This window comes from Sebastes umbrosus, chromosome 3 (genome assembly GCF_015220745.1).
Source record: "Sebastes umbrosus isolate fSebUmb1 chromosome 3, fSebUmb1.pri, whole genome shotgun sequence".
Lineage (NCBI taxonomy): Eukaryota > Metazoa > Chordata > Actinopteri > Perciformes > Sebastidae > Sebastes > Sebastes umbrosus.
Genome location: NC_051271.1, coordinates 14,659,031 through 14,682,385, shown reverse-complemented (window position 1 = coordinate 14,682,385; position 23,355 = coordinate 14,659,031). Strand labels below are relative to the sequence as shown.

At 35.9% G+C, this 23,355-nt stretch overlaps 1 protein-coding gene and 1 pseudogene across 2 annotated transcripts; both read left to right on the top strand.

Moving 5' to 3' along the window:
* The first annotated feature begins 4,441 nt into the window (after positions 1 to 4,441).
* Positions 4,442 to 11,005, top strand: LOC119485732 (annotated as a pseudogene).
* Positions 11,006 to 13,967: 2,962 nt separating this feature from the next.
* Positions 13,968 to 23,248, top strand: LOC119485731 (3-hydroxybutyrate dehydrogenase type 2). 2 transcript variants are annotated; one of them, XM_037765482.1, is made up of 10 exons: positions 13,968 to 14,079; positions 17,006 to 17,096; positions 18,325 to 18,403; positions 19,658 to 19,754; positions 20,355 to 20,463; positions 20,811 to 20,871; positions 21,015 to 21,128; positions 21,605 to 21,663; positions 21,834 to 21,926; positions 22,879 to 23,248. In XM_037765482.1, the coding sequence occupies exons 2-10, from the start codon at positions 17,025 to 17,027 to the stop codon at positions 22,930 to 22,932; spliced, it is 738 nt and encodes a 245-aa protein (XP_037621410.1). In that variant the 5' UTR covers positions 13,968 to 14,079; positions 17,006 to 17,024; the 3' UTR covers positions 22,933 to 23,248. The 2 variants fall into 2 exon arrangements, with proteins under 2 accessions (XP_037621410.1, XP_037621411.1); XM_037765483.1 differs by having other exon boundaries at positions 14,020 to 14,079; positions 17,009 to 17,096.
* Positions 23,249 to 23,355: the final 107 nt, after the last annotated feature.

Sequence of the window (23,355 nt, the reverse complement as noted above, 5' to 3'; positions counted from 1 at the left end):
GGTTCTTCTTGTTCTTGTTCTTGTTGTTGTTCTTCTTCTTCTTCTTCTTCTTCTTCACCATCTTCTTTGTGGTCTTCTTTTTTCTTCTTGTTCTTCTTGTTCTTCTTGTTCTTCTTCTTGTTCTTCTTCATGTTCTTCTTCTCCTTTTTCTTTTTCTTGTTCTTCTTCGTCATCTTCTTCATCTTCTTTTTCTTCTTGTTTTTGTTGTTCTTCGTCTTCTTTTTCTTCTTCTTCTTCTTCTTCTTCTTATTCTTCTTGTTCTTCTCCTTTTTCTTTTTCTTGTTCTTCTTCATCATTTTCATCATCTTCTTCGTCATCTTCTTCATCTTCTTTTTCTTATTGTTTTGTTGTTCTTCGTCTTCTTTTTCTTCTTCATGTTCTTCATGTTCTTTTTCTTCTTCTTGTTATTGTTGTTCTTCTTCATCTTTGTCGTCTTCTTTGTCTTCTTAATCTTCTTCTTCTTCTTCTTCTTCTTCTTCTTCTTCTTCCTGCAGGCGAAATTGTTACCACTGCTCATATATATGCATAATGCTTGTATATGCAGTATATGTATATTTATTCTATCTTTTATTATTCTATCTTCCTATGTATACTGTATACAGACCTTTGTCCTCATTTTCTATTCTCATAAACAAGTGGATACCAAATAACCTTCGATCCATTGTTTAGATGTATAAACTGAAGGTCTCTCTTGAGACAGAGACTGTAGTTTAAACGTTTTATGTTTTGAAATGGCTTTACATGTATTGACTCATTTGGTTTAAAACAAATAATGTAAATTGTTAATAAATGATAATAAACGTCTTGACAAGCCTTGTGGGGGGGAAACGCTTTAATTTTCTCCTCCAGCTCAATCAATAAGTCATTAAAGGTTTGCTACAATTCACTTCTTCTGATTAAGGTTCTGTATAAATGCATTGATTGCTAAAGGGGCACTGCAGTGATTCAGTTTGGCACTCCATTAGAGACACAAAGAATCAACGCAACAAAGGCCGAGATATCCTGACTTTGTATGGATCAAGCTCCAAAGATGTGTGCCATTATCCCCATTTATATGCATCTCATCCATCTCGTTTTCACAGGCTGTGTGGTAGGCTACTAATAGGGGTGTCACAATATACCGGTATTGACGATAATCGTGATATTTAAAAATGAAATATTGATATAATGTTAGTAATAAACATATGATAATATCTTGTGAATAATCCAGCACCTCTTAAATCAATTTATGTATTATGGTCACAGACTCTCTCTCCATCTCAATACACTTGTATTTTGAGTGTAGCTCATTTGCCAAAAAAGAGACAAAACGCACAATAAACAAAGTTAAAGATACATTTAATTTAATCATGAATTGTTTTCGCCATGATAATCGTAGTGAAAATCTGATATCTTCCCAAAAATTATAGAAAGGACAAAAACAGCTGCATTCATCATACAAATACAGACTATAGTATAAACAAACACCACATTTCATTGTAAGACAGCAGATCAGTTGTTATCTGCACCATAGACAATGGTTAGTATACTGTAGGTCCCTAAACTACCTCCCAGTCTCCTCAGTGGGCTGTTTTCATAACTATTTATTCATGTATGGCTTATTTGATAGGGACAGATACAATATACATATTGAAAACAGTTATCTGAACTATGGCAGCAGTCATTTGAGGCCAGTCTGTATAATTTGTTTTGAGGAAATGTATGAGATTTTCAGTAGGCTTTGGAGACCTTGTTGGATAGCTCCACAGACTCCAAAACAATGTGCATCGCTGATGATGGAAAAGTGCTTTGAATGGGGAAACTAAATAGGCTGGCCCTCCTTGGGGCTACAAATCAGCCAGGAGACACAAACGCTTTATAGAAAATATGGCTTTATTTATCAGTTTCTAAAAGAATTCCTCTGATTTTAACATATTAATAGAGACATTTAAAGGGAGGTTCATTACATTGTCTCTTGGGTGCAGACTCTTTGAATCTAATAAAAAAAAGGTGTGAATGATAAAATCACACCTGCCTTATTAACCCATGATATACAGCATATTAGATGAAGCACATACAGGTATATTGTGTATTGCATTGTTTAAACGGCTGATTAAGTAACAGAAACTTTAACAAGCGGCCAGTTGCAGGGACGACCACGATGTAACTGACACTTACTCTGTCTTTGCATGTTATTGTCCACTGATTTAAGTGTATCGGTTGGGTGTGTAATGGACTGGCTCCCACTCCACTTAACTGTGGGGATGAAGAAAATAATGGTGTCGTCTCTCTCTCTTGGCCTCATTCAAGAACAGCTGTTAGGCCGGTCAAGCCCTTGGCAAGTGGAGAATTGTTCATACATATTTTATCATTCGACAGACCCATGCCGTCTTTCAACATGTCACGTATTTAAAGCGTTGTCATCACGGTAACCAGAAACTGATACCATGTTAAGTGATTTTATTCATGTGATGAGAGATTTTTGATTGTGTAAAAAAAGATTTAGTCCTAATCTGATTATGGAAAATTCAAATGTGATGGAAGTTAATAAACATACGGTAACTAACTCTTACCATGCAGGGTGAAAATAACACTGAAAATGAAAAGATGTACTTTAAAAAGAAACACATTTTTACTAATTCATGTGATTCTTATATTAAGAAATCAAATATTGCAGAAAGTAATGAACCAGAGAGCCATGAAACTTACATGTAATACTGGCAGGGCAGTGTTTTCGAAAAGCAAACTTGAACAGGTCATACTTGAAGGACAGCGGTGGAAAATAATTGGCATTGAGATTTAAAAACAGCAGAAGATGTACTGAATGACAAAAGATAATAAATATTTCAGTTAGATTTATAAATTATGTGGCTCACTTGAGCTTAGAATGGAAAATAGAGAGAGACATTAAGTTTCAAAGTTTGTACTTGATCTTTGAAATAGCAAAACTGTCTCATTTCAAGGTCCATTGAGTTGCGTTTCTGGAGCTTTCGATTATATCTCATGATCTTCGTCAGCAGATGGAGTTTGCCCAGGTGTCAAGTTTACATTTTTCTTCTGAGCACTTTAAAGACTTGGAAAAGTTGTCATGGAAGCTTTTAAGTTTCTGATCAAACTCTGCATCTGCTGAGACCATGTACATGTCTATGGAGGACGTAACATGCCAAAATAAAAAATGAATAAATAAATGACTGAATATAAAAATTAATTTGTCCTTAAATGTACCAAATATAATATTAAAAATAAATATAGCCATTAATTAATTGATAAAATGTGACATAAATTGATATTTTTATAGTTGGTTGATTGATTGATATTTTTAATTTGCTTCTTTATTTATTTATCTTAATATATTAATTCCCTTATTTATATACTCTTCTGTTTTCATTTTTGTTTTACATTTTTTAAATTTATTTAATTATTTTTTGCTTTTATTTATTTATTATTTTGTATTTATTTTTAAATGTAAGTATTTATTTATGTATTAATGCATTTATTTATTTATTTTTCCTTTGCATTTCACCCCTTATTTATCTCCCCAAACTTATTTATTTCTGTATTATTTTCTTTACACATTTCTTTATGCATTTTTGCCTCATTATGCAAATTAGGGGGCTGTCACTCAACGTGTGTCATAGGGTCAGAGCATAAAGAAATGTATAAAGAAAAAAATACAGAAATAAATAAACTTGGGGAAATAAATAAGTGGTGAGATGCAAAGAGAAAATCGTGCAGAAATAAATAAATGAGTGTGACATATAAGTATAGGTATACATAAGACATATAAGTGCACAAATACATCATTTTATACATACATTTTATAATAAATATAGAATAAATAAAAAAATACATGCAAAAAATAAATAAATAAAAAAGAAAATTAATAAATACATTTTAAAATTAATAAAAATAAATACATAAATAAACAAAAGGAAAAAAATAATAGAAGATTAATACAAAAATAAATCAATAAAGAAGCAAATAAAAACAGAAATATAAATTTATGTCACATTTTATCAATTAATTAATGGCTATATTTATTTATATTATTATTTTGCTACATTTACTGATATATTTATTTATTTTTTATCAAGTCATTTATTGATTGATTTTTTTATTTTAACAGTTTCCGTCCTCCATACAGATGTGATATGATCGAAATTCCCAGAAAAACTATTAAACTATCATTATTTAAAAAGCTGACATTCTCAGATCACAACGGAGGGATCATTTTTCAGCAGCCAATCATTAACCTCAACTATGATGTTTGTTTGTTTTTACAAGCCATTAACCCTTAGTCATAATAAAGTTAGGCCTATGAAGAACTTTGTGCAGATATCAAAGGTCAATTTCCAAGTCTTTCCAAAGCTTCATTATAAAGACAGTTCACACCCCAAGTTAACAGTTGCTGCAATAGTAGCCTATGCGTGCATCAAACAGGAGCGAAGAAGAAGAAGAAGAAGAAGAAGACCTGAGCAGAGGGTGAGTTTCCAACTTCAGTTTTTCTTGGTTTGTAATTGACTTTGCAACTTATGACTAGTAGGCTGAATGTGGAGGTTTTCACAGTTTATTCTGCACCTGCATGAGTGGCTATAATAACTATAATACAGTCTGTATTTCTATTCAGTAGAACATTGCAGAGGAACTGAACAAAATATGGCAAAAAATCTGAATCAGAATCTTCTTTATTTGCCAAGTATGTGCACATACAAGTAATTTGGAACTTTTTGTTGTTTGCATCTCTCAGTGTACTTACACAGCTAGACAAATAAAGGTATAAAATAGACAGGATTAGTATGTACTCAAGTAGTGAAAAATATGTGTGTATATACAAATATTATATAAATATATAAAAAGCACCAATAACCGAAAAAAAAACAAAAAAAAAAACGTCTATATACAAGTCAAGTGTTCTATAAGTTGCAAACAATACAAATAGTGCAAAGAAATAAATACTGAATGGATATACATGGATAAACATGTCACACCATTGTGTGTAAGATTGTGCCAGCTGTCTCTCACATACTCCTCCGAAGCCCCTTTCAGCCATAAAAATTAGAATAAGGGAGCAATCATATTTCACGAGTGCATATTTGCAAGGAAGTTTGTACTGTGTTCTGTAAGGTTTATCATTTTGATTACACTGTCTTTGAAATGACACATGTCCTCATACGGCCTGTGACTGTCAGCTACATATCTTGATATTGTAATAAAACTGACTTGCATATTTATGGCCTAAGGCTTTACAAGTATGTGTTATAATGTACTACACTTTGATTATGGACTGCTGCCCAATGATTTCACATTATCACTCTGAAGCTGTAAGTCGTCAAATGCAGCAGACTAGATAGACATTACAACATTAAACTAGATATGTTTTGCCTAAAATGTGCTGTATTTGGATTAATAAATGTTTTGTGAACATTTCCCTCAATCTCACAGCTGAAATAATCTTTTATAAACACATTTGTATACCACTAATGAATGCTCAGCAGGAGATTTGTATTATAAGAAAGAGAGCCTTTATCATCAAAATGAACCTGTTGATGATATGCAATACCGTATTTATTGTTTGTTTGTTCTGATCACAGCAGCAGTGAAAGGTGCACTATGGGCCACCTCGACGGGAAAGTGATTGTGTTGTCAGCTGCCGCCCAGGGGATTGGACGTGCTGCCGCAATAGTAATGAGCTCTAATAAGAACTCCTCACTGATACATTTCCTTCCTAATCACAGAGGAAAATTGTTTATTGAATAGTTTGTGGTGTCAAAGCAGTGCATATTTTGACTTCATTGCATATTTCAACCAGTTTTTCTGAAATGCAAATGGAAGATATGATTGTTGCTGACATCCCTTCGTATGTTAAATCATCTGTAACAACCATTTGAAAGGGTACAAGTGTAGCACTACAACAATAATGGTGATCCAAAACATTACTGAACAGAAACACACACTATGTGCATATATTTAGTTTATTAACTCTTTTATACTAAAGAAATAGCTGAATTCTACTAAAAAATACATATAAAAGCTGTTGTTATAAACAATTTCTGTTTTCGCCTTGCATGAAGATTATAGACTGTTGTGTATGTCTACAATATGCTATCACTCCATATGCATGTGCTGTAGTGGCCCTTGAGATGATGCAAACACAGATTCAGGGCGATCCACATCTCACAATATTCTTGCAAAATAGCAAAACACTTGAAATTCTCTCACACACACACACATCATCGTCAAGATTAGGTCATCATCACATCCATTCCCTTCAAGTGATGTCTTTAAAACCGTGCCTTGTATTACAGGTATTTGTGTTTTGTGTAGTGTGGAGGAATTCAAACACAGAGAGGTCTATTAACCTCTCAGATCATTAGGCTCAAATCACATAGTAGGCTATTCAAAGTTGCACATGGTGTGAGGGGTCTAATGAGCTTTTTCCATTCAGACCACTAATGTGGTTTGCTCTGTGGTTAATGGTGCAGTCACTCCATCAGCTATCCTCTGACCGCAGGTGGAATGGATTTAGAGTTGAAGGGTTAAAGGTGCTATTGATAACATTCAGCCACTAGATGTCGCACTATCCCTTCTCCGTTCCATTGCATTCACTTCACAACAAGTGGTTGCCAGTTTGTATCACAACCTGCATATTTTATGATTGAGTGGAGTGAGGCTCAGAGAGACAGTCAAGTGATTTGTCTTTCGTGGTAGAGTAATGAAGTCATTTTTCAACATGTAGCTATAGGCTAACATTAGGTGTGTGCTTGCACAAAAAAGGCTAGAAAGGCTTAAAAAAGGCTAATAAAAGCACCTTTCTAAAAGCACTGTGGATATATTATTTTATAAAAATGATTCGTGTACGTAAAAATGTTATCAATAAGATCTTTAAGGTTATAAATTCTATCATTCTGTGTCTATAGATATGTGGTAATGAGATCTTGGCAACCGCACTGTCACCTGAATTATTGCCTGAAGTCAGAGGAAGTGTGTGCATTCAGGTGGAAATTCAGATTTGATAAGAAATAGAAAAACTTCACAACCTCTCACTGTTCCCAGTATTTTTTTTAACAGCCTTTTTCTACAAGGGAATACTGGGCTGCAAGTTTTATACCATGACATGTGCAGACATTGTGTAACCGCTTGGCACTGACTCAAGTTTTTCAACTAGGCATTTGCAAAGGAGGGAGCTCAAGTCACAGCAACAGACATCAATGGAGAGAAGCTGAAAGAGCTGGACGGCGTTCCAGGTAAGATCTACTTCTGTTGGTCTGAGGCTTCCATCTGCTGGCTGACCAGTGTGATGCAGTCAGGATGGCTGAGGCATGTTTTTCTCCTTTTGTCAAATTCTTTCACAACTTGATCATGCACTAACCTCTGCAACTTGGTAGCTTTTAACAAGATGAATTTAAAACATTTCCTTAGTTTTAATGCAATCCATAATTTTAAATCAAAGATTTTTAGGGCTGCAGAGAGACACCCCAGGTAAACAGCGAAAAAATTTAATTAAAAGATACCACCATTAAACTAGTATCTCCTGCAATTAAATGTTAAAATACTAAAGACGTAATAAAAACAATCTGGATTTTATTGTTTTCTAAATCAGTGCAAGTGTCATTAAATTATGACTTTTTCTCCAGTACTAAAGCTCTCTTTTTCTCTTCACCAACAGGGATCAAGACTAAGGTCGTGGATGTAACTAAGAAGGACCAAGTGGAAGCCTTAGCCAAGGAACATGAGCGTGTAGATGTGCTCTTCAACGTTGCTGGGTACATTTTCTCTCTGTCCTGTATGTTGTCCTGAATTACCAGAGTAGTTATACTGATCATCTCTACTTAGAGCTTTAAGTGTGATGAGATTCTATTTTTCAATGTTAGAAAATCTCATGAATCAATAAGCCACACTGTTGCACTGGGTGCCATGTTCCTTCATTACCCATTAAAAGGGGGGTTGTGGTTTATTTTGAGTTGGTCCCACATGCACCATCGTGGTGCCATATATATTCGTAAGCGCACCACATCCACAGCTGAAAATAGTCCACAACAAATCCACTATTTACTCCTGTTTGAGTAATATCTGCTAAAAACCATATATTTTAGATAATTACCTATAGAAATGACACATTTATATTCTGCTATTTATATATGCTTTGACATACATACGGGATGCATAGTGATTCTACTTCTTTTGCTGTCTCCACATTAAGCACATTTATCCATCTCCTGCTTAACTACATTTCCAAAATCCCTATACCTTAAGGTTTAACCTCTACTTGACCTTTGGTTAATCTCCTTAACAAAGGTCTCTAAATTGACACCTTTTAAGACTCAGTAAAATGTCGAGGGGGTTAACGCAGCATTTCGACCAGCATTTATTTTCAGTTTAATAATGTATTTCTCATTGGGATCTCTTCTGCTCTACTGTTTAGATAGTCAGTGTTTTACCTCATTCATTCATTCATTCATTACCTCTTAGCTAAAGCCATATGTATAGATGGTTATATGTAATACCATCCTTTGTAATACCATGAGTTTACATGTCATCTACTATCTACAGGGTTATGCCCCGCGGCTCCATCCTGGACTGCGAAGAGGCCGACTGGGACTTCACGATGAATGTGAACATCCGGAGCATGTACCTCATGAGCAAAGCTTTCCTGCCTAAGGTGACCTTTGCCCACTTTGCCAAACGCTTAACGCTGTTCATGCTGTTGTTGTGAGAATGAAATAGGTGCTGCTGTAAATTGAGTGTCAAATGCTTTTCTTTTGTTCCCATCCTTTGTCCGCTGGGATTAGCTGTATTACTCTGAGCCTGTGCCCAATCACTAATCCAGCTTTAGCTGCAAACTAACCAAACTGCCTCAATGGGGAATATTAGCTTGGATCATGAGCACATTCTCATTTATTTGTTACATAAAAATTAAGACCTAAGACTGTTGCATAATTTTACTCTTGATTTTGCCAATTATATTCTCTTCATATGCCACCTTCCTAATTTATTTTGTCATTCTAGATGTTGGCAAAGAAGTCAGGAAACATTATTAACGTCATCTATTGCATCAAGCATAAAAGGTAAATAAACGTCCACACTGTAGATGGTAGAACAAATATGCCCAATTAAAGGGACGTAAAGTCGTTGAAGTATGTCCATGTTCATTGTAATCCTCTTAGCTCTGTGCGTGTGTGTCTATGTGTGAGTGACATATGTGTTTCCTCGAAACAGGTTTTGTGAACCGGTGTGTCTATATTACCTCCAAAGCTGCAGTGATCGGGTTCACCAAATCCATAGCTGCTGATTTCATTGAGCAAGGCATTCGCTGTAATTGTGTTTGTCCTGGTAAGTGTAGAGCGCCTTGCAAAATGAAACCATTTAATTCTTCCTCAAGTATTACTCGAGGTTACTAGCGTTTTAATAGATAACAATGTAGTGTAGACCAGGGGTTCTCCAACTTTTTAGGGCAAGGGAACCCTTAAAGGGGCGAAAGGACCCCCTCATAATCGTAACATAATGCTTCAAGCATAACGCTTACTATCATTTGTACTCTTAGATGCCATCAGAACTATTTGTATTCTAAAACCTTTCAACCTAAATTCTTCAGAACTGTTTGATAGTGGCCTCCCGTCGCTGTCGCTTGAGTTTGTCCCTTCAAAACCAGTCTTGTGCCACAGACCTGAACTGAACCCCATCATACCTATTTGTCCATAAGGGCAGGGGTTCTCGACCTTCTGTATCCTGAGGCCCACTTCTGATTGTTAAAAACATTTCGGAGGACCACCTTCCCATATAAATTACAAACTGGGCTCCAACAAAAAAAAATTGTTTAAAAAAACACTCAACTTTGTGTCACTGCATCCAAGACATATGTCTGTAAAGGGGAGACTCGTGGGTACCCATTGAACCCATTTTCATTCAGATATCTTGAGGTTAGGGGTCAAGAGACCCGTCTGAAAATGGCCATGCTAGTTTATCCTCGACAAAATTCAGTGTATATTTGGAGCGTTATTTAGCCTTCTTCCCGACAAGATGGCAAGACATGGTTGGGACCAATGGATTCTTTAGGTTTTTTAGTTTCCCATGATATATTGTTGTTATAATGAAGGTTTTAGAAGAAAGACGTGGCTGCTCTTTTATATGTTCTCAGGTACTGTTGATACTCTGTCAATGAGGGCTGGGATCCAGGCCCAACCTGACCCAGAACAGGTATGGTCAGCTCTGATTTACTGTTATTTCCTCCAATCTTAATCTGACAGTAATGCCCGCATGAGTCACTTAACAGGAACGTCCTATCTTGGTTTCCACAAGAAGAAATCCTGGGTATTGGAAATAATGAATGCTACGACTGTAACTCTCTCTCTCTCTCTCTCTGTAACTCCTCAGGCTTATAAGGATTTCATGGCAAGACAGAAAATTGGCAGAATGTGCACAGCTGAAGAGGTGGCGTACCTGTGTGTATACCTGGCCTCAGATGAGGTGAGTTCTTGCGGATAATGGACCCAAGTCATACATGTACTGTATGTGGTACAGCACATCGACATATATTTGTGTACAATTTGATTTGTATAAATAGCTACATAAAAGTTTTTTTAGTAACCAAATACATTCACGGACATGGACAGACTGTAAAAATGTATGTTGTATGTAATGAAATGCATAAAAAATACATTTGTAGTGGGATATATGACCAAGATATGCGTGAAAATATATATATATATATATGCAAGGCACCTTTTTGGTCCAACTGCAGTGATCTGATGTTTCTCCTTCACAGTCTGCCTATGTGACTGGGACGGAGCACATCATCGATGGAGGATGGACACTCTGATTATGACAGTAGTGAAGACTACTATTCTTATTTGAAGGCCAAATGGAAGAGCACATATTTGACTTGATCATGTTTTTGATTTTGCATATCATGTTTACTGATTCTGTGAGAGACATTTCCAATTTTCCAACTTAAATCAATGCTGCAAATGTGTGAAAAAGCTACAGTGCACTGGTGTTATCACCTTATTATAAATATTGTTAAATATATAAAACAATCTGTTTTAAGGCTTTCAAAAATCTAACCTATGACGGGAGACTTTGACCAATCACAGGTCATTTCATTGAGAGAGCGTTCCTATTGGCTGTGCTCCGGTCATGTGAGTGGCGGCGTCACAAACTTTCTCAGTTTAAAGCTAAACCGTGTTCTATAAGATGATTTGGAAAACATTTGAGGTGGGAAATAGGCATTAACGTAACATAATATTGATTCATGTTTGATCAGCGCAGCCTAGTTTGACCGTTTGGTCGGAGTTTGCGAGTGATTGACAGCCGGCTCTCATAGACAACAGATCTCAGATCAGCTCTTACTGCTTGTTTTCCTCCGGTCTGTGAAATCTTGCAGAAGCCGTAAGGAGCACCAGAGGATACAGGCACATGATTTTTTAAGGCTACCTGTTTCATGTACCACTGTCACGATATAGTGACCGTTTTATAAAAATCATATTTGCTCCAATCTCGCCTACTTAAGCTTTAAACCATCTGCAGGCAATATCGTTACTGCTGCTTTTTATATCTGCTATTGTTTGTTATTTTTAAACTGACTAGTGTTCATACAGATGCCTTATTAACTCATATATTTCACGTATGCATAATGCTTATATAGTATGTGCATATTTAGTCTATCTATTCTATCTTCTCATGTATACTCTATACAGACCTTCGTCCTCATTTTCTATTCTCATGAACAAGTGGATACCAAATAACCTTCGATCCATTGTTTAGATGTATAAACTGAAGGTCTCTCTTGAGACAGAGACTGTAGTTTAAACGTTTTATGTTTTGAAATGGCTTTACATGTATTGACTCATTTGGTTTAAAACAAATAATGTAAATTGTTAATAAATGATAATAAACGTCTTGACAAGCCTTGTGGGGGGGAAACGCTTTAATTTTCTCCTCCAGCTCAATCAATAAGTCATTAAAGGTTTGCTACAATTCACTTCTTCTGATGCAGGTTCTGTATAAATGCATTGATTGTTAAAGGGGCGCTGCAGTGATTCAGTTTGGCACTCCATTAGAGACACGAAGAATCAACGCAACAAAGGCCAAGATATCCTGACTTTATATGGATCAAGCTCCAGTCTGACAAAAGACTCTTAAGTGGAGGTCCACTTGCTGGCTTTTCTCATGGTATTCATTATAGAGTTTGAAGACGCAAGAGAAAGTTGTAAGCTCCGGAAAAAAATAGTAAGTGAACTTTGAACTTCTCAGTTTGTAACGAAGGGTTTCTCTTGTCTTCTCTATCTTAAGCTGAAATAACCTTGATGATATTTTACAATTTTTTTTTTTATTTCCAAACCCAGCAATCTGACAGTCACGCCCTCTTTATACAGCAATTAAACAAGTGGTTCAACAAGCTGTGGTGAAAAAGTGTAGACAGTGAACAGTAAAAGTGAGTCAAACACCATGAATGCCTTTGGCCCTGTTCAGACCTGGCATTAACATGCGTCCTGAGTGATCTGATCACAAGTTTGAGTCAAAAAATGTGGACATATGTGGAAATAAATAAGGGTTGAAATGCAAAGGGGAAATCATGCAGAAATAAATAAATATGTGTGACATATATGTATAAGTATATGACATACTGTATAACTGCATAAATACATAATTCTATACATACATTTAAAAATAAATATAGAATAAATAAAAAATAAATGCAAAAATAAATAAATAAATTTAAAAGTAAATACATAAGTAAATAAATAAAAGGGAAAATTAAACAGAAGAGTAAATAAATGAGGGAATTAATATAAAGATAAATCAATAAAGAAGCACATTAAAACATAAATATCAATTTATGTCACATTTAATCAATTAATTAATGGCTATAACAATTGTTGATATTATCTTTGCTACATTTATTGATATATTTATTTATTTATCACGTTATCTATTGATTTGACAGTTTCCGTCCTGCATATAGATGTGATATGATTGAAATTCCCATAACAAATATTAAACTATTATTATTTAAAAAAAGCTGACATTCTCAAATCACAACTGAAGGATCATTTTTCAGCAGCCAATTATTAACCTCAACTTTGACATATTTTTTTACAAACCATTAACCCTTAGTCATAATAAAATCGGGCCTATGAAGAACTTTGTGCAGATATCAAAGGTCAATTTCCAAGTCTTTCCAAAGCTTATTATCAAGACAGTTCACACCCTCAAGGAGAAGAAGAGAAAACTGGATGTTTTTAACAGCTGTTTGCACCCAAGTTATAATAATAGTTGCCTATGTGTGCATCAAACAGGAGCCTTTAAAAACAGGTTTTCATTAATTTGAAGAGATAGCTTAAAACTGTTATCTTGCAGGAAAAAAATATATAACTAAACGTGTCGCCTAGGAGGCAAAGAAGACAGTGCTCTCTCTTTTTCTTTTTTTAATAGGAGTTTTTTTTTAATTTCAAAATTACAGTATACATAGTAACAGTAGAAAACATTAAAAACATTTACATACAAAAGAAGCATAGCAAATACATAAACAAAGAGCTGTGACAAACATAAAAGGACAACAGAAATGAAACAAAACCAACATAAAATAAAAATAAAAAACACAATAAAAATAAATAAATAAGTAGATAATAATTTAAAAAAAGACCACGCGAGAGTATGAAAAATTGTTTCACTTAAAAACATTAAAGATATTGCATACATTCATTGTTTTCATTGCTTTTTTGTTTTGTGAGAAATAAATTGTAGACAGATATAATTCCATTTCTTTCATAAATACGAAGATATTAGGCTTTTATTTGGTAAATTTACACTTGTGAATGTGGAACTTTAATTAAAATTAAATTAACAAGAAAAAATGCATTACTGTCTTTTTCACTGTAATGATAGCAGCCAAATATAATATTTCTATAGTACAGTGCAAAATCTGAGAAAGTGTTAACAAGTATAAATTATTGACAGAGTACTCTCTTGACCTCAATTTCATCTTCGTCATGACAAACAACTATCACTTCCGGGTTTGTAACCAATAGCAGTACAAGCAGAAGGTCACGTGTGGTGCTCTTTCTGCTCTTTGACGTTTAGTGTGTCGGACCTGAGCAGAGGGTGAGTTTACAACTTCAGCATTTACTCGGCTTGTACTTTACTTTGCAACCTATGAATAGCAGGCTGAATCTGGAGGTTTTCACACTTTATTTAGCTACAACTTGGCTTTTTCTGTGCTGCAGTAAATACGTGTAGCAGCATGTTAAAAGAAACGTGTTATGCAAAGTGTCATAAAGTGTGGCCATTTTTTTTTTTTTTTTTTTTTTTTTTACTTTTCCTCAGTATTAAAGTAATTCAGTGATAGTTGTCTGTACATGCATGAGTGCATTGCAAATAGGAACTACTTATAGCTAATTCAGCTTACTTTTAATTGTGCCAATTTGCCAAAATGTGTCATTTCCATCATGTTTGGTGCCCTCAGTGTTGAAACCCCATGTGACCCCAGAGTCACTAAACCAGTTACATTTGCAGTTTGAAACAGCCTTAGTGAAGAAGACTACAGCAGACATAAGTACAGCAGAGTAATTCATTTAATTTCTCATAATATTTGCTTTTGAACCACATTATGTGCTAATGCTCTCAAGTGTCACTGAATATTAGTAATATTACACTACAGCTGCCATTCATTTCTGCACCATAATGCAGCATGTGTGCATTAGTTCATTTAGTTCATACTCCAGTATGACATAATTAAGATTAGATCAGATTAGATTTCCTTCATTGTCATTGTACAGGTACAACGAAATTGAGTTTGCAACTCCCCATCACATACACAATGCATTAAAAGACAGCCTATAAATACAGGGTACTGTATAAAGACAGCAATGAGGTTAGTGACCAGTGTCGTATGTGCAAACTGTCATAAAGGGCAGTAAAAGTAAGTAGACAATCTAAAACAATATAAAAGACAATGATTATCATAAATAATTGAATACATAATAAATAGTATAATCAGTCGGCATGTGCAATATCATAAACAAATGCAGTTCAAAGTGCAATTGCAGTCAGGTTAAAGTGCATGGTAAAATACAACAAATAAAGTGCATCTGGTCCATGTAGTTATGGAAGCGGGGGCCTTCAATAGATCCATAACTGGGGGGTAGTTATGGAGTTATATAGGTACTTGTTGGTATTAATGACCTACACATGATTTAAAGGAAAAGTGTGTAAAATTTAGGGATATCTGTTGGCAGATATTGGAATATATAATTTATAAGTATGTTTTCTTTAGTGTATAATCACCTGAAAATAAGAGTCACTGTGTTTTCGTTACCTTATACCGTTTATATCTACATTGGGAGCGGGTCTTCTTCATGGAGCCATGTTTCTTCAGTAGCCCAGAACGGACAAACCAATCGCTGGCTCTAGAGAGGGCCATTCACGTTTTCACATTTTCGCATCGGCCACCGTAGTTCTCCTACACGCTTGGCACATGGGCAAAGTTTCAGTTGGTTGCAATCTGCAACCTCACCCCTAGATGCTGCCAAATCCTACACACTGCACCTTTAAAAGCAAAAAAAAGGTTTAGACACACCGATTCAACTTAAAAAAAATATGATGTTGACAAAAGCTGACAGCTGCATTGCTCCACATCGCCTCTTCTTAGCTGCATTCGAACACACTGCTTGTGTCTGCACCTGCATGAACGGCTATAATAACTATAATACAGTCTGTATTTTGATTCAATAGAACATTTCAGAGGAACTGAACAAAATATGTCAAAACATCAGAATCACCTTTATTGGCCAAGTATGTGCACATATAGGGAGTTTGACTCCGTTTTTGTTGTTGTTGTTTGCATCTCTGTGTACTTACACAGTAAGACAGATAAAGGTAAAGAATAGACAGGATTGTTATGTACACAAGTAGTGAAATATTATATAAATCTATATTAAAAACACCAATGACCAACAATAAAAAAAAATTCAAAAAACGTCAATATACAAGTCAGGTGTTCTATAAGTTCAAAACAATACAAATAGTGCAAATAAATAAATACTGAATGGATATACATGGATAAACATGTCACACCATTGTGTGTAAGGTTAAACAATGAATGCCAGCCCAGGAATACAAATTGAGAATATGTCTGAAGAAAAAAAGGCAAGTGCCACTGAAAAGTTTTGCTTTTAGTTTACTTCGCTGTACTTTGCACCAGTGATTTATGGTGTTGTCAGCCTTCGACCTTTTGCTTGTTGAGGGAGAAAAGTAAAGGCAGACTTGAAAAAGAAACCCTGCACTAAATAGGTGAAATCTCCGACTAACTTGGTGAAACAGCCAGCTGTCTCTCACTTACTTCTTCCGAAGCCACTTTCAGCAATAAAAATTAGAATAAAGGAGCAATCATATTTTAAGAGTGCCTATTAGCAAGGAGGTTTGTACTGTGTTCTGTAAGGTTTACCATAGATAAATATTAATACTGTGATTACACTGTCCTTGAAATGACACAGGCCTGTGACTGTCAGCTACATATCTTGATATTGTAATAAAACTGACATGCACATTTATGACCTAGGGCTTCATAACTATCTGTTACAGTGTACTACACTTAAATTATGGACTCCAGCCCAATGAATTCACATTAATAAGATCTGATGCCTCACCATGTAAACTCTGCTATAGCTTTCATAATGCGTAGCAATGCACGGGTGGTAGGATTTTTCTCTGAAGCTGTAAGTCGTCAAATGAAGCAGACTAGATAGGCATTACAACATTAAACTAGATATGTTTGACCTACAATTTGCTGTATTTGGATCAATAAATGTTTTGTAAACATTTCTTCAATCTCACAGCTGAAATAATCTTTTATAAACACATTTGAATACCACTAATCATTAGTAAAATCTCCTGCTGAGCATTCGTTAGTGACTAATGAATGCTCAGCAGGAGATTTTTATTATAAGAAAGAGAGCCTTTATCGTCAAAATGAACCTGTTGATATTATGCAATAACCTATTTATTGTTTGTTTGTTTGTTTTGATCACAGCAGCAGTGAAAGGTGCACTATGGGCCGCCTCGACGGGAAAGTGATTGTGTTGTCAGCTGCCGCCCAGGGGATTGGACGTGCTGCAGCAATAGTAATGAGCTCTAATAAGAACTTCTCACTGATACATTTTCTTCCTAATCACAGAGGAAAATTGTTTATTGAATAGTTTGTGGTGTCAAAGCAGTGCATATTTTGACTTAATTGCATATTTCAACCAGTTTTTCTGAAATGCAAATGGAAGATATGATTGTTGTTGACATCCCTTCGTATGTTAAATCATCTGTAACAACCATTTGAAGGGTACAAGTGTAGCACTACAACAATAATGGTGATCCAAAACATTACTGAACAGAAACACACACTATGTGCATATATTTAGTTTATTAACTCTTTCTTTTATACTAAAGAAATAGCTGAATTCTACTAAAAAACATACGTAAAAGCTGATTCAACTGTTTTCACCTTGCATCAAGATTATAGACTGTTGTGTATGTTTACAATATGCTATCACTCCATATGCATGTGCTGTAGTGGCTCTTGAGATGATGCAAACACAGATTCAGGGCGATCCACATCTCACAATATTCATGCCAAATAGCAAAACACTTGAAATTCTCACACACACACACACATCATCGTCAAGATTAGGTCATCATCACATCCATTCCCTTCAAGTGATGTCTTTAAAGCCGTGCCTTGTATTACAGGTATTTGTGTTTTGTATAATGTGGAGGAATTCAAACACAGAGAGGTCTATTAACCTCCCAGATCATTACGCTCAAATCACATAGTAGGCTATTCAAAGTTGCACATGGTGTGAGGGGTCTAATGAGCTTTTTCCATTCAGACCACTGATGTGGTTTGCTCTGTGGTTAATGGTGCAGTCACTCCATCAGCTATCCGCTGATCAGAGGTGGAATAGATTTAGGGTTGAAGGGTTAAAGGTGCTATTGATAGCATTCAGCCACTAGATGTCACGCTCTCCTTCCTCTGTTCTATTGTATTCACTTCACAACAAGTGGTTGCCAGATGGTTTCACAGCCTGCATATTTTGTGGTCGAGTTGAGTGAGGCGCCAGTCCCAAAGACTTTCGTGGTAATTAAGACATTTTGCAACATGTAGCCATACATTAGCTGTAGATTTAGGTTACTTTGTGCGGTGGTGTTTCAAGATTCATGTAACGTTGTTTGAATCACAGGATCATATCAAAACATTTTAACTTTTTCTATAAGGGAATACTAGGCTGCAAGTTTTATACCATGACATGTGCAGACATTGTGTAACCGCTTGGCACTGACTCAAGTTTTTCAACTGTGTAGGCATTTGCAAAGGAGGGAGCTCAAGTCACAGCAACAGACATCAATGGAGAGAAGCTGAAAGAGCTGGACGGCGTTCCAGGTAAGATCTACTTCTGTTGGTCTGAGGCTTCCATCTGCTGGCTGACCAGTGTGATGCAGTTAGGATGGCTGAGGCATGTTTTTCTCCTTTTGTCAAATTCTTTCACAACTTGATCATGCACTAACCTCTGCAACTTGGTAGCTTTTAACAAGATGAATTTAAAACATTTCCTTAGTTTTAATGCAATCCATAATTTTAAATCTTGTTTTTCAAAAAGATTTAGGGCTGCAACCAAGGATTATTTTCATTGTCAATTAATCAGCTTAATATTTTCTTTATTAATCAATTAATAAGTTGGTCTATAAAATTCCCATCACAGTTTCCCGGACAGCAAGGTGATGTCTTCATATTCTTTGACCAACTAAGAATCTATAAACCAAAGATATGCAGTTAACTATTATAGAAGACTGAGAAAATCAGCTAATAAAATAACTTAATTGATTAAGAGACACCCCAAGAGAACAGCGAACTTCCCCAGCTGATTACTTACATTAAGACAATTATTTTTTTTTTTATTACAAGTTTTCTGAAAATGTATGTTTAAATATGCAAATTAGTCATTATCTTATCAAATTTGTGCTAATGTGCATACATTTCTAGAACAGGAATCTGAACATTGGATAAAAAAATAGACCATAAAGCAGACGATGATTTAGAGTGTGGCTACCTTGTGATCAACATGCCGCTACCATGGCTATAATCGTTTTGGTCGCCTAAAAATGTCTTCCGTCCAAACATTCAAGCGTTCGGTCGTACTTAGCTCCACCTACTCGTGTCACTTCTGGTTGCAAAAAAACAAAATTACAACGGCCAAAATGCCGAATTCGAGGCTTCAAAACAGCAGTCCACAAACGAATGGGTGATGTAATGGTGACTACATCCATTTCTTATATACAGTCTATGGAGGTGATCAACACTCTTCCCACTTCCTTTCTGGTAGCTCACAAGCAAACGAACTTCACCTCTAACTGCTTTTTGTGGAGCTGTTGACTGGCCAGCAGGAACAGATAAAGGTTGTACAGGGAAGCAGCAGCCAGGTGTGAATGTGTGTAATTGTGCAGATGTGAAGCAGAGTGTCGACAGAAAAGAGGGCGATTGTGCCTATAGTAACTCACTTGCTTATTATTGGGGACTGACATTGAAACTCCTGCAATTAAAAGTTAAATACTAAAGTTGTAATAAAGACAATCTAGATTTTATTTAATTCAGACTTTTTCTCCAGTACTAAAGCTCTCTTTTTCTCTTCACCAACAGGGATCAAGACAAAGGTCGTGGATGTAACTAAGAAGGACCAAGTGGAAGCCTTAGCCAAGGAACATGAGCGTGTGGATGTGCTCTTCAACGTTGCTGGGTACGTTTTCTCTCTGTCTTGTATGTTGTCTTGAATTACCAGAGTAGTAATACTGATCAACTCTACTTAGAGCTTTAAGTCTGATGATATTGTATTTTTTATTGTCAGAAAATCTCATGAATCAATGAGCCACACTGTTGCACTGAGTGCCATGTTCCTTCATTACCCATTAGAATGGGCAATGTGGTTTATTTTGACATACATACGGGATGCATAGCAGCTCTACTTGTTTGGCTGTCTCCACATTAAGCACATTTATCCATCTCCTGCTTAACTACATTTCCAAAATCCCTATACCTTAAGGTTTAACCTCTACTTGACCTTTGGTTAATCTCCTTAACAAAGGTCTCTAAATTGACACCTTTTAAGGCTCAGTAAAATGTCGAGGGGGTTAATGCAGCATTTCGACCAGCATTTATTTTCAGTTTAATCATGTATTTCTCATTGGGATCTCTTCCGCTCTTCTGTTTAAATTGACATTGTTTTACCTCATTCATTCATTCATTCATTACCTCTTAGCTAAAGCCATATGTATAGATGATTACATGTAATACTATCCTTTGTAATACCGTGATTTTACGTGTCATCTACTATCTACAGGTTTGTGCACCACGGCTCCATCCTGGACTGCGAAGAGGCCGACTGGGACTTCACGATGAACGTGAACATCCGGAGCATGTATCTCATGAGCAAAGCTTTCCTGCCTAAGGTGACCTTTGCCCACTTTGCCAAACGCTTAACGCTGTTCATGCTGTTGTTGTGAGAATGAAATAGGTGCTGCTGTAAATTGAGTGACATATGCTTTTCTTTTGTTCCCATCCTTTGTCCGCTGGGATTAGCTGTATTACTCTGAGCCTGTGCCCAATCACTAATCCAGCTTTAGCTGCAAACTAACCAAACTGCCTCAATGGGGAATATTAGCTTGGATCATGAGCACATTCTCATTTATTTGTTACATAAAAATTAAGACCTAAGACTGTTGCATAATTTTACTCTTGATTTTGCCAATTATATTCTCTTTATATGCCACCTTCCTAATTTATTTTGTCATTCTAGATGTTGGCAAAGAAGTCAGGAAACATTATTAACATGGCATCTGTTGCATCAAGCATTAAAGGTAAATGAACGTCCACACTGTAGATGGTTGTAGAACAAATATTATGCCCAATTAAAGGGATGTAAAGTCGTTGAAGTATAACCATGTTCATTGTAATCCTCTTAACTCTGAGCGTGTGAGTGACATGTGTTTCCTCGAAACAGGTGTTGTGAACCGGTGTGTCTATAGTACCTCCAAGGCTGCAGTGATCGGGCTCACCAAATCTATAGCGGCTGATTTCATTGAGCAAGGCATTCGCTGTAATTGTGTTTGTCCTGGTAAGTGTAGAGCGCCCTGCAAAATGAAACCATTTAATTCTTCCTTAAGTATTACTCGAGGTTACTAGCGTTTTATTAGATAACAATGTAGTGTAGACCAGGGGTTCTCCAACTTTTTGGGGCCTGGGAACCCTTAAAGGGGCGAAACTTTTCCGAGTACCCCCTCATAATCGTAACATAATGCTTTAAGCATAACGCTATGCACTTTTTAAAATACAGCACAATTTTATTTTGTGCGTCCTTAAATCAAATTAAACTGATATTTAATTGTGGACATTGTGTATTTCAAAGATATACAAACCTTGAGTTTGTCCCTTCATAACCAGTCTAAATAACTGCTGTGCAAACTCATCAAGCTTTTATTATATAAAATATATCATACCTATTTGGTCAGAAGGGTATCTATATTTCTGAATATTGTTGTTATAATGAAGGTTTTATAAGAAAGACAAAGCTGCTCTTTTATATATTCTCAGGTACTGTTGATACTCCGTCACTGAGGGGAAGGATCCAGGCCCAACCTGACCCAGAACAGGTCAGCTCTGATTTACTGTTATTTCCTCCAATCTTAATCTGACAGTAATGCCCGCATGAGTCACTTAACAGGAACGTCTTATCTTGGTTTCCACAAGAAGAAATCCTGGGTATTGGAAATAATTAATGTTACAACTGTAACTCTCTCTCTCTCTCTCTGTAACTCCTCAGGCTTATAAGGATTTCATGGCAAGACAGAAAACTGGCAGAATGTGCACAGCTGAAGAGGTGGCGTACCTGTGTGTATACCTGGCCTCAGATGAGGTGAGTTCTTGCGGATAATGGACCCAAGTCATACATGTACTGTATGTGGTACAGCACATCGACAGTCAGGCAGAGTTTCAGGGCCGCAGCTACATGGAGGTCCAGGTACTTTGTATTTATTCTGGACATCTCAGGGGCTTTATAACCTAGTGGGAGTTCACATAAAATATAAAATAAATAAAGGATTCACTAATAATAAGATTTTGCAGACTTTATTTTTGGTATCTGATAAGACCTTTTGAGTGGATAGAGTTACTTTGACTCATGACCTTAGTATTTCTAAAAATCATAGAGTCTATGTATGCTTAACCCCAAAATAAAGCTTTAATATTCCATTGTTTAAAATGCAGACGAAGCTGTTGTTGAGTAGTTAGCAGTGAAATTACTTCCCAGTGATCCAGTGCCTGAAATGGGCCAGTACTCACCGGTACTGAGTACTGGCACTTCTGATTTTTGTCCACGAGTACCTTTACTTCTTACTGCGTACTGCCATATATAAATAATAAAATAAAAGTTTTATTTATGTTGATTTGACACACTGTACATCAAGGTGACATTTGATCTGACTCGACCATTGGAGCTAAAAAACAAAATGCGGTCTTGCCCATACATCATGGACTTGCCTTTGGTATTCCTTCTCATTTTCCAATTTAATCTGAAGGCCAACAAATATCATACTTTCAGATGGTTTTATTGTAGCATTTATGCAATATTATATTTGTGTACAATTTGATTTGTATAGATAGCTACAGTTTTTTTAATTAACCAAATACATTCATGTACATGGACAGACTGTAAAAATGTATGTTCTATGTAATGAAATGAATAAAAAAATACATTTGTGGTGGGATATATGACCAAGACATGCCATGATCATGTCATAAACCCGCTGAAATAGAGTGCTGGCACCTTTTTGGTCCAACTGCGTTGATCTGATGTTTCTCCTTCACAGTCTGCCTATGTGACTGGGACGGAGCACATCATCGATGGAGGATGGAGACTCTGATTATGACAGTAGTGAAGACTACTATTCTTATTTGAAGGCCAAATGGAAGTGCACAAAATTTGACTTGATCATGTTTTTGATTTTGCATATTTTGTTCACTGATTCTGTGTGACGACATTTCCAATTTTCCAACTTAAATCAATGCTGCAAATTTGTGAAATAGCTACAGTGCACTGGTGTTATCACCTTATTATAAATATTGTTAAATATACAAAACAATCTGTTTTCAGGCTTTAAAAAATCTAGCCTGTGATGGGAGACTTTGACCAATCACAGGTCATTTCATTGAGAGAGCGTTCCTAATGGCTGTGCTCCAGTCATGTGACCGGAACTTGGCGTTCCTTCAACAGATTTTACAATAGCGGCGGCGTCACAAACTTTCTAATTTTACAGCTAAACCATACACTACAAGATGATTCTGAC